This window comes from Penaeus vannamei, chromosome 3 (genome assembly GCF_042767895.1).
Source record: "Penaeus vannamei isolate JL-2024 chromosome 3, ASM4276789v1, whole genome shotgun sequence".
Taxonomy (NCBI): domain Eukaryota; kingdom Metazoa; phylum Arthropoda; class Malacostraca; order Decapoda; family Penaeidae; genus Penaeus; species Penaeus vannamei.
Window position 1 is genome coordinate 2,019,536 of NC_091551.1, and position 12,343 is coordinate 2,031,878.

The window sequence follows — 12,343 nt, forward strand, 5'->3', positions numbered from 1 at the left end:
ACCGAGTACAGGACCCCCTCCGACGCAGCGATGGGACCGTGGTGACTAGCATAAGGCTGTGGCGTATGGGGCGCGACTTCGGGTTGGTGCGCAGGCTCATGGGAGGGCACTAACACGACCTGTGGGGCTGGGTGATCTCCGCGGATGCTTAGGTTTTCGCCACGGAGGCTCAGGTTTTCACCGCGGAGGCTCAAGTTCTCGCCATTGCCCGCTTCAACAGTCACAACCTCCTCCTGGTTCTCTCTAACACCAACATAACTACTCTGTACATTAAACTGTTCTGTTTTTTTCCGCTTAGCAACAGGACTAGATTGAGGGTATTTTGACACCTGGTGATGTTGCGTCACCCCTACTGGCGTGGCAGGGGCTGGCTGGGGGGGAAGGGGAGGGGGCTGAGGTCTGGGAGGGGAAGCTATTCTTTTAACAGTCTTTTCTGTTGGTCTCTCTGGTTCTGCTAGACCTTTTATCTTTAAATTTTCAGCTGTACTTATCAGAGAAGCTAGTTCAGACTGTGATACACTCACCTGGAAAAGAGAGTGAGGTCTATAAGATGATTCCAATCAGATTTAGCTTCTTCCCCACACTTCTCTTTATTTTAGATATTAGTGCTGTGGTTACTACTTGGATTCTCATGTTTCTTAAAATAACCTTACACAATATGACATAACTGTTACCATATCAAAACAATACTTTCACAAATAATAACAAAAAGATACATATCATTCCACAGTACATAGAATCAGTAAGATGACTCTGAAAAACTTGAAGACACCCATTACTCACTTCTCCTTTATAAATAAATTCTATAAGAGCCTCCAGCTCCTGTCCCTTGACATCCTTGAGGAACACAATAGGGTGCTTGCAAGGGTTAGTCTGAAAGAGTGTCTGCAACAAAGATGGAAAATAATAGATGTACTGACATTGTTATATACTACTGTCTGTCCAATTCCAGGGACCTAATTTCATTTTCTGACATCCTACAATATGTCAAGTCACTTTTGAAAAATGATAATAATATGGTGTAAGGAGACAAATTCTGATAAAAAGTAATAATATTATTGTATACATGTTTTTAAGATCTATAAATATGTAAGCACAAATATCGAGAGTCAGGTAATTAGAATGAAATAGCTATTTGTCAAAATAGTGTACTTGAGGGAAAGGGGGGAGTTGCCTGCTTAGCTTCCCGAAGAATGGACATATTAGCCAGTTAGTTAAAATTGTGGGAAGCCGGACACACTAAATATTCATATATATGGACATATATATTCACAGAAACAAATACATATCTGTCTATCAATCTGACAAACATACTTTTATCTATCTATCTATCTATCTATCTATCTATCTATCTATCTATCTATCTATCTATCTATCTATCTATCTATCTATCTATCTATCTATCTATCTATCTATCTATCTATCTATCTATCTATCTATCTATCTATCTATCTATCTATCTATCTATCTATCTATCTATCTATCTATCTATCTATCTATCTATCTATCTATCGGGTAAATATGCATGTCTAGACTGATAGATGTGCCTTTATTTTTGTGTAAATGCATGTCCCTATATATAAATCTTAACTGGGTCAGTCCTCGCACAATTTTAACAAACCGGCTGATAGTATACATTGTACTTCCTACACCTGTGGTTTCCAAACTTTGATTAACTGTAATCTTCTTATAGCCTTGGATCACTAATAGCAAACACCTTCAACTATCATTTCTGTCTTGACTTATAAAAGAATGTGATGTAAATTGAAGTTAATAACTGAAGTTAATAATCTTAAACTTCAACATGATCCTAAAACTGATAAACATATATCCCCATCAAATATAAGTGAAGCAATAGCTAAATATTAACAGTAAGTTATGCGTCTCTTGATAATCCTTACATGTAGCCTAACCCTAATTTGGGAACCTCTGTTCTAGGGGTTCTCCTATTATGTAATAACGACTCCACTTTAAAATGAGAAACTCTTTTAGAAAGGACTTCGTTTTTTCCAATACTTCTTTTTAACAATCAAATCTTACATTCTCATCTACACATATGTAAAAGTCATATGATCAAGATATTAACAAAGAGGAAGTAAAAGAAGGAGGAGGAGGAGGAGGAGGAGGAGGAGGAGGAGGAGGAGGAGGAGGAGGAGGAGGAGGAGGAGGAGGAGGAGGAAGAAGAGGAAGAGGAGGAGGAGGAGGAGGAGGAAGAAGAAGAAGAAGAGGAGGAAGAGTAAGAAGAGGAGAGGGGAACTTGAACAAGAAATGGAAGAAGTATAGGAACAGAAGGAGACAGGAGAACAGCAGAAGAAGTAGAGATCAAAAACAATAGAGAAAATGAAAATGGATAGGAAAATGTAAAAATGTAAAAACAGAAAAGAAGAAACGGAAAGAGAAAGAGATAATATATACATATATATATAAATATAAAAAAGAAAGACAATAAAGAAAAAAATGAGTTTCCTCTTTGATACTCGTGTCTATTCCACCAAATGGTTAACCCTAAATGTGTACCTTCCCTTCTTGTGGCTTCTATGCAAGGTAATGTCACAGATGCCTGACACCTTCCAAAAGATTGTTACTTAATATCTAATCTGTACAAAGTACATTAATTAATGGAAGCAAAAGCAAAAAGATGGAACATATGAACAGATCTCAATAAAAAATACAGTTGTAATGTGGAAAAAAAAAACAAAAAAACTGTAGAAGGGAAAAATATGAATGTACCAATAAATGAATGAAATACAAAATCTCAGTCGGAAGATATGAGGAGGAGGAGGAGGAGGAGGAGGTGGAGGAGGAGGAGGGGGAGGAGGAGGAGGAGGAGGAGGAGGAGGAGGAGGAGGAGGAGGAGGAGGAAGAAGAAGAAGAAGAGGAAGACAAGGAAGGAGGAGGAGGAGGAGGAGGAAGAAGAAGAAGAAGAGGAAGACAAGGAAGGAGGAGGAGGGAGGAGGAGGAAGAAGGAGGAAGGAGGAGGAAAGAGGAGGAGGAGGAGGAGGAGGAGGAGGAGGAGGATGGAGGAATAAGAAGTGGGAAAGGAGAAATGGAGAAAAAGAAGAAAAAGACAATATAAAGAAAAACAGGTAATGAAGTCCGTGAAAAAAATCCGAATCAATTTCTATGTAACCCTGAGCTTACCTGGAAATATGGCGAACACGCAGAGAGGACAACCTTGTGAGCTGAAAATGTCTTCCCGTCGCAGGCAAGGGTAACGTCGACAAAAGCATCCTGATAAAAGGAGTCATTAAGACTGAACGTAATTAAATGCTAGAGTAAGTACATAAAAGGAAAAACAAATTCAAGTTAAATGAAAATAACACATAACTGACTCATAACTAAATGTATTACATTTAAGAAAAATAATACATTTCCACCAAGAAGTGAATCAACTGAATTTTTGAAAGCAATATAAATTACACCAACATCTACTAATGTTTGGTAGTTCGGTTATTAGTCCCCCCCATCCTGGCTCACCTGCGTACGTAAAAAGCTAAACACTTCGACAAAATTATTCTGGTGGTTGTTCCACTTCAGCAGAAACTGGTCTTGGTTCATCCTGCCCAAACCCTGAAAATGGAGTCCAGATTTACATAAACATGCACTTTGTTTAATATATCAAGTCACCTTTGTATCATCAGTATATCGGCTGAACTTAAGGTAGTAAAAAACAAAAAAAAATCATCCTTGTTTTTCTAAAATCGCTATGAGAAGAGGTGATCTAAACTGACTTAAAAACCAGGTGTTAAGCCCATTAGTATATTCTATGTACTTCAGAAAGCACAACTGTATCAGGTACAGTACTTCAGAAAGCCCGACTATATTACATATAAATTGAACAGGTGTATTATGCACTAAAGAAACCCAAATAATCTTATGAACTTATGAAACCCTAATGATAACATTTAGTGAAGAAAACCTTTCAGGGTTTCAGTAATTCATTTACATTAAGTGAACATCACTATCAGTTGCTCTGATACAGGACTTCAAGCAGACAATGTAACTAAGATCACTTTGCTTTCATTTACCCTATGAACAGTGGTGATTGTAATAAATATCTACATTCCCTCACTCTAGTTCTGTACTGCAAATACTATCAATATGATATCTCCTATAGTAAGTATATGTAATACTACTAGAATGCATATAAAGGAGTATTTTAATTACATCTAAAATAAAATGTTTTCTATGAAAAAATAAAAGCTACCGACTCAAATATGTCCTTGTTTAAATTTCTATTTGCACAGACCAAATGTGTATTCAACTTTACTGGTTATCTATGCTTTTCTTCTTTCGATATTATGCTCACTTTCTTTAAATATTATAACTTTCCAACTGATATTATAACTTATTAACTTATGGGAAAAAAAACATTTAAAAATCACTGTACTGATAGATAAAGTCATTAGCATACTAAATTCTGGAGTAAGTAACTGACAGAGAGAAGTGTCTGTACTTCAGCACCTCATAAGTAAACCCACTTGTTGAAATGGATTTCAATTAATGTGTAGATTAAGAAAAACATTTAATTTGCATTAATTAGCTCTTAATGGTAATACAAGGCCATGGTTTATTTATTATGATTCATCTTTAAATTTGCATTTTAGTTAGTAATACTATTGTTTAACCTGTATTTATATATAGTTTTCTGCACACTAACTTTATAGAGGTTTAATACTATATCAAAATGAAAGCTTTCAGCAGTTTGTTTTCATAAGATTTTAATATAGTAGATACAGAAAAAAAAAAAAAAAAAAATTTACTGTGGCTTATGCATTCTTGCAAAGGAATACAACCCTGTGCATTTATATTCAGCGAAACCAGGCTTGGACTAGCAATAGTGTCAGAGCTATGCACCGTGGCCATTAAATCATCCTTTTGTGCAGTCTGGTATACAATGGTCATGCCTGTAATTATACATTTTCTACAATTAAAAATTACTTTGGGTCTTTGGTAGGGCCACTACCATAGTTTTACAATTTACTTGACAAATCTAGACAATTGCCTTTTACTCATTAAATAATAAAGAATATACAGTTTTTAATTTTTTCTCGACTAAAATATATACATATGCCTCACAACTGAAATAAGTTGTCTTTAAACTATAATCGCAGACTGCACATACTTCGGTATTTGGCTAACCAAATACCGCGAAATACACACTACATACCACTTAGCACTTTTAATACTCCATATGCTAGGCTAACCATTTCAAAATTGTTTAAACGGATATCAATATTTCAAATGTATCAACAAGTAACTCGTATACTGTAAATGCAATAAGGTCGTTTTGCATGTGCCACGAAGACAGAGCCAACATAGGGACCATACATTTTTCTATTCAACCAAAAGCATTGTATTTAATGTCACATTTTCACTGTTTTCACTATTGAATTTCTTCACATTAGATGGGCAAAATCCAGCAGGAAATAACCACATTGCAAATGCAATACCTCTAACACAAAGGCTTCCCTGCATAACAAAAGCTTCTCACCAACTCTCAAAGGTTATCTTGGACATTTCAAGGAAAGGGATATATACATACACTCATTTCACCCTAGCACCTTTAGACCTACCCACTGCCCTCCCCCCTTCCGGGCCAGAGGTAAGCCCCCTAATTAGCGCGGCGGGACCCCTCCCCCTCTCGTCACCACCTCTGTCCTGCATATCCTTCCTTCCTCACTATCCCCAATCACCAGCTTGCTAAGTCCTTCGTGCCCCTGAACCCTTTTCCTCTTCTCTCCCTGCCCCCCTCCCGCCCCCGCCCCCTGCCCAGGCCTCCCCCCATCAAGGACGGGAACAAAAAGGATTTCGTGACAACATAAACAAACATCCACGTACAGCTACCACCATTCCCGCTGTCCTTCCCTCCCGTATACCGTCTCCTGCGGGGCCGCTGCTATCAGTGGCCATGGTGCATCTCTCTTTCCGAGTCGTGGCGGGCTGGCGGGCGCTAACCTTGTGCGAGAGAGATGACGTTAATCCATAATGGAGGGTGACATCTTGGGGTAAACAGAGCGAGTGTTCGTGGAGGTCATTCCTGCTGCCATCTATCAGGTGAGGATCAAAACAATCGATTCTCGCGTTTTCTTTCTCTCGCCGGGACGTCACAGAAAACGGGAAATTGGAGGGGTAACTACTGTCAATAGGCCTAGGGAAAGGGGAAGGGAGAGGTAGCGATGTGCGGGGGAGATGGATATCGCTGGTTTTATATAGCCTGGGTTTTTTAGGTCATGTTTTCTCAATGATGACGATTGTGGCTTTAAGGTTTGTGTTACAAGATAGGCGCGTTCTGGCGAGCGCAATTGTCTGCATTTTTGAGCGTGTATGCGATAATACCGTGATTGACATTTAATGGTTGAATAAAAACACCAAATATTTAACCATCTTTATTGATTAAACTATTTGTTGGTACGAATCTTCTTCGTTGGGGCCTTGCCCTCACGGAAGCCATTCCTGAGGAAGAAAAAAAGAAGCATGTTACAGCGTGTCCTCGGAACGACTTAGAAACTTCATAAACTAATAAACTTCATAAACAACTATTAACAAACAAGTAATATATGTAAATAAAGTAACCACAACCCAAGCCCGGGAAATGAGCCATGAACACTCACTTGAAGCGCCTGCGTACAACCTTGAGGTAGCGGAGACGGCCGGTGCCGGTCGTCTTCCTGCGGATGGCCTTGATGGACCAATTGTCTGCAAAGAAATGCAATTATCAACAGCGGCCCAATAATATGCGCGTAAGGGTGTAAATAAAGCTGACATTAATGCAACATCTGCCAAGGGCTCCTGCCATCTCGACCACTCAGTAATGAATAACTTATTTGGCGCTGCGATTCCGATGCAGGAAGTTGACATGGATTTCGCAGACCAATATCAAATGACATGGTTAATCCATACTATACTATAAAACACGGCAGTCTCCGAGTACCAAACTCGGGTGGCTCATTCATGGAAAAATAAACTTTATGCAATCGACACCGAGAATTTTTAAACATTCTATATCGCATAATACAGGCAATATACACATTTTGCGTAAGTCGGATAGGTTATGGATAAAGGGAGCGAGATGGAGAATAAACAAATGGAGACAAAGACAAGGAGAAATAAGAGAAGAATAGAGAAATGGAGAATAAATGTCGAATGTGGAGCATAGTAGGAAGAATGGAAGGCAAGGAGAGTGGAACCGAGCCTTTGAGAGGAATAGGCGAGGTACATAGCAAGGACGAAAATATAGGCACGGTAGCGGTAAGAGAATAAAGATGTCGAATAAGCGCAGGTGAAAAAGCTGCAAAGTAGGGTAAGAAGGGTTGGGTGAAACGGAAGAGCCAGCGGGGTAGAGAAGACGAAAGTGGAAAAGGACAAAAAAAGGGACAAGGTAAGGTAAAGAGCGAACAAGGCAGGAAAGGAAGGGGGTATGACGGAATAAAAGGTTAGGATAAAACAAGAGGATTAGTATACCTAATAGAAATGGGATAAGTAGTGTGGCCGCGGCGCTCGATTCTCAGGCTTAATCGCAACTGACAACACTTGTCATTGTTACCTGTTCATTTTGCGCAATCTCTAGAGATTGAAATAGGACATTGTAGACAGCTGGGCTGCCAGGGTACGACGGCAACCCTCGGACTTGAGCGCCGCGGAAATGGCAGGCAAAGGGAAGAATGCGGGCGGACAAAAAGACACAAGCTACCGAACCTCGGATGCGCCAAGGGGAAAATATGAGAGGGGGAAGAGAATACAAAACGGAGAGGATAAAATTTGGGTAAGAGGGTAAATGTGAATGGTGGAAACCGAGACCCAGCCAAACTTACAGCGCCTAAGCTTCTTCTTGGGGTAGCCGCATTGCGCACACTGCTTCTTCTGAATGTGGTAAGAAGACTTCCCACATCGACGGCACAAAGTGTGCGTCTTATTGTTCCGCTTTCCGAAGGACGATGTACCCTTCGTCTGTAGGGAAAGAAAGAAAAGAATTGGTAGCTGCACATTTACAGAGCAAATTTAGAATCACTGTTCGGGGGGAGGGGGGTTAGGATAGTGTGGGGTTAGCTTAGTGTTCTAAAGAAAGTTAAAGCAAAGACAATTTATTTTCAACATTTAACAAATTTATGATTCTGCTGTCAAAAACCACCCCTACTGCTCAACGGAAGTACAGGTATTATCAGTTAACTTGAAGTGCATTTACATTGTCTAGCGAAGGTAAAATGTGTGCTTTGCCTTAGAATAGATTCATGGAAATTCAGAACAGGACCACAAAAACACTAGTCTCCCCCCCTCCCCCTCAAACAAAGGCTAATAAATATTTCCTATGTACAGTAAGACGGAACTTGGATGGGTTCTTTGTGGCGATCACTGGTCTTAAGCTGGGGATGTAGATTCACAAACTTTACAAGTGACTGGCTTTACCCTCCCACTATTTTCAACAAGGAAAATATAGTTCACTGTAGTTTTTTAAATTAAACTAATGCTATCAATTTCAAAATCAGGGCATTATAATTATCAAGGTTCTCAAATAGAACTACTAGCATTAAAAGATAATTTACAAAAATCAAGAAATACAGTAAACAGGCAGGATAGGGAATACTAGTAATGACGACTCTTTAGTGACTAAGTAATAAGTGTTGAGAATCAAATTAATATATTGATCATAACATGTGTGTACATCTCATCCCAAGCCACTACATGTTTTCTGGCTATTACCTCTTTGGTCTTTCTACACGTTCATAACTTCTACCTTGATAATCAAGCTTTCCTAGTTTACGAGAGAATCTGCTGTACTGTATAACCAAATTCTTCTCAGGTGTTGCTGTTCTAGCTGACAAAGTTTAAAGCATTGTATGTAGATGTGACAAGTGCATACAACTTGCATGGTTTAATAATTTAAAAAGTTACATATATAAAATTTACCTCATTACCTACCATACTTGGATTAACACCTACAGTGAACTAACACCAATTCTATATATCCTGAATAGAAACAAATCACAAGTACACTCCCTTTGTTAGAGCACACTGTTTTGCACATCCAATTACAAACAAGAAATCGAAGGTAAAATTTAGTTCCAAACAAACAGAAGTATACGTATAATTTAATTGCTTCCTTATTTATGAATGAATATGCAACTGTATACAATGGTCATGTTTTGAGGATATGAATGTACTGACAACCCCGATAGTCTATTTCAATCTGCAGTTTAGTTCAAGTCTGCAAAACTACAGTTTTTCACCATGACAAAGGCAAATAGTTACTAATTTTAATAAATTATATAGCCTGGGATCTGTCACATTTGTATCACTTGCCATAGTGGTAACACTGGTACACTATCAAAATTTAGTTAATTATACAGTAATACTAGCTTATGTGTGTACCACTGGTCAGATGTGTCATAGTAGCTCAAGCCTTTGAGAATGAAAAGGATTCCATGTCCAGTGAAATTAAATTATTAAACTTTTTGCTTATCACTTGGTTATAGGTTTCCGGGAGTGACAATAATAGAGGGAAATGGACAATGCCATCTTATAGAGCGAGAGAAATAGAATAAACAATAGTATAGCTGCAACGGCCTCATATCTATCAGTAAGCCATGAAAATGTCAGCTGCATATCACCACTCAGACCAAGTCCACAACACCCTCACACAGCCAGAGTTCTTAATGACCGTTTTCTATAGGGTGGCATGAAGTGATAATAAATGGGGGGTACAGGGGGGCTTGTCTAGGGAATAAATAGAAGCTAGAAAAGTTAAGTTGGGTGTTTGGGTTCGTATGATACCCTGGTTTTGAGAGAGTCTGGAGGGTGCGTTGCTCTTGGTAATAATTACCATTGCTTTTATAATCCATTCGTGAACAAAAAGTTCTGAAATTTGTTTACACTGCATCAATAATAGTCACTAACCTTGCAAGGGTGAGTTATTAAATCTAAACATTTCAAGTGTTTACTGTAAGGTGGCATACAAGAATGGTAATGTCACAATTGAAAGATCACAGAAAGCATTGCTTAGAGCTTAAATCCATTTGGAGCTCCTAAGGTTCAGCTTAGAAGGCAACTTAGAATTAGTGTGATGAGGAATTGAGGGTCAGTCTCTGGCAAATGCTTGTCTACTGTAAAGAATTACCCTAAGCTCTGATAACTTTATCTACAAATATTAAGCGACATCTATGTTAATTGTGTGTACAAATAGGCGAAGACCTATTTTGTCTGCTCCAAGTATGAAATAAAGAGCAAAATCTCACGAATACACATTTCCCTAAGACAGTATAAACGCAAGGCTCAGGAAAAGCCCTGTTTATCTTACTTGCATAGATGACTGATCTTAGTGGCACAAAAACTCCTTGAATGTGAAACAAAGCAAATTACATTCTGCTTGGTTATTTGCAAAGCTGATCATTAAGGTCAGCATGGGAATATTTGCAAGTGAAATTCTAGGACTTCTTGATAGAAGTTTTGGCTGATGCTATCCTAAACTGCTTTTAAAAGACATTTTATCAGAGGCTTCTCATTCTTATAACATGGTTTATATTCAGAAAATAAATATATTACAGAGTAAATAAAGAAACTTGAATGTATTCTTGGGCACTTCCATCCACACAATTTTATTGCATACTACTTTTGGCATTATGCCAAACAAGAAAATTAAAAAATCTGGCAATGATAGGAGACTAAAATAAGACCAAAGTACATAATGAAATGCACAAAGAGCTACAATTTGCAGCCTACTTTAGTGAAGCTATCTTGTAACTGCAAAACTAGTGAAGGGTTAGAATACTTGTGATCTCACGATAAAACTCAAGATTAGGTTTGGTTAGTACTTACTACCTGGAAATAAAGTGTGTGTACACACATGCATGTTTGCCATGTGCCTAACTGCAAGGAATCATATATGGCAGCCGTACACTTAACACTAGCGAAGTATGAGGCTGAAGCAGTGTATGACTATGCTCAATAAGAAGGCGGAGTTCATTTCCCACTATTTGTGTGTCCCTTTCAGTAACATTTACCTGACAACTATAACGACAAGGACAAAAGGCAAAGCATCATATCATGAAATGGTAAGGATACATTGGGGCATTTATTTACTTTCAGCCTAATACCCCTGCCAGGATTGCAAACCACATTGACCAGCTAGAAAGAGCCATAATATATCGTAGCAACATCCAACAGTTCCTGGGCAAGTTTTTGAAATGATACAATTTTTATTTCAGCAACTTGTTTCACCTTGACTAGCAATTTTTGTTCGATAGCAAAATTTAGCGAGTTCTAAGATGCAGACTTACTTTAGATAATTGACTAATATTTCACATACAGTAAACCTCGTGCTTTATACTGCAGTTTTCTAAACAAAACGACAAAAATACACGCCTTTAATCCTGGACGCAATCCAATGGAACCGAATTACGATGCTACAGCATCTTCGTCAACTTTAAAGTCTATGCACTGTCTCGTAAAATATAAGATACTTTGTTTACAATTCTGATTTCATAAACTTAGGCCTATACTCTTGGAAAAAAAAAAAACTAACTTTTACACATTTCTGCCCTTCTACTTATTAGATGTTGATGTAACCTCGCGTATCAAGATAGAAAACGCAAGATATTTATTCATCCGCTTAAACAATCCCCGACAACTTCGCAAATCATTTAAAATCGCGTATTCCTACAGCATCAAAATACACGGCGACCACGTTCTTTCGCTAGAGTTTCGACCATTTCCTCGCTTCTGTACGAGTTTTAAGATGGAATATCCCGAAATTACAGAGACTAACGTAACCTCCTCTGCCTGTAATTAATCGTCCCAGGGGTAATTTCGGCTAAATAAGGCCCTTTTCCCCCCCGGTCTCTCCCTCGCCGCCTCCCAACACACCATGTGATCGGCGACAAAACAACCCACGTTTCCTCGACCCGTCACAAGTCTACCTCATTTCTCGCTCATTTCACGACGAAAACGCCGCTTCTCCTTCTCCTCCTTGCCATTCATTCCCCCTGCTTCACAGTCCGAGCCTCGAAAAGCCTTCCAGCTCCTCGCCATGGGGTTAAAATTCACACATAATTCCGGAGACGAAAGGAGCGCTCACTCACCATGTTGTTTCCGCGACCAGAAAGACTGATCCCACAATGCTTTGCGACTTGTGACGTCACCAACGCGCCCTGACGTCACGGAAGGGATACGACGGAACGCTTGCTTTGAAACGTTAATATTTTATTTCGGGACGTATTGTCTGTTTCTTACTATCTGAAGATATGTAGATTTTAGTTATATTTATTTGTGGATGTTGGTTTAAGTTTTTGATTGGTGTTATGCTTTATTTTGCAAGTAGATAAGGATAATATTTTGTGACGTCACTGAT

At 38.8% G+C, this 12,343-nt stretch overlaps 2 protein-coding genes across 2 annotated transcripts in view; both read right to left on the reverse strand.

Moving 5' to 3' along the window:
• Positions 1-6,242, reverse strand: part of LOC113808961 (protein bric-a-brac 1-like) — a gene marked incomplete in the record, with an annotated part of 26,576 nt that extends 20,334 nt beyond the window's left edge. The window contains 5 exon segments of the mRNA XM_070139685.1: positions 1-524; positions 784-885; positions 3,142-3,231; positions 3,478-3,570; positions 5,842-6,242. Of these exon segments, the coding sequence (XP_069995786.1) occupies positions 1-524; positions 784-885; positions 3,142-3,231; positions 3,478-3,570; positions 5,842-5,913 (881 nt within the window).
• Positions 6,243-6,376: 134 nt separating this feature from the next.
• On the reverse strand, positions 6,377-12,171 carry RpL37a (ribosomal protein L37a). The gene is made up of 4 exons (XM_027360461.2): positions 12,075-12,171; positions 7,815-7,950; positions 6,615-6,699; positions 6,377-6,456 (listed from the first exon to the last, which is right to left on the reverse strand). Exons 1-4 carry the CDS (start codon positions 12,075-12,077, stop codon positions 6,402-6,404), a joined length of 279 nt encoding a protein of 92 aa, XP_027216262.1. The 5' UTR covers positions 12,078-12,171; the 3' UTR covers positions 6,377-6,401.
• Between the last annotated feature and the right edge of the window lie 172 nt (positions 12,172-12,343).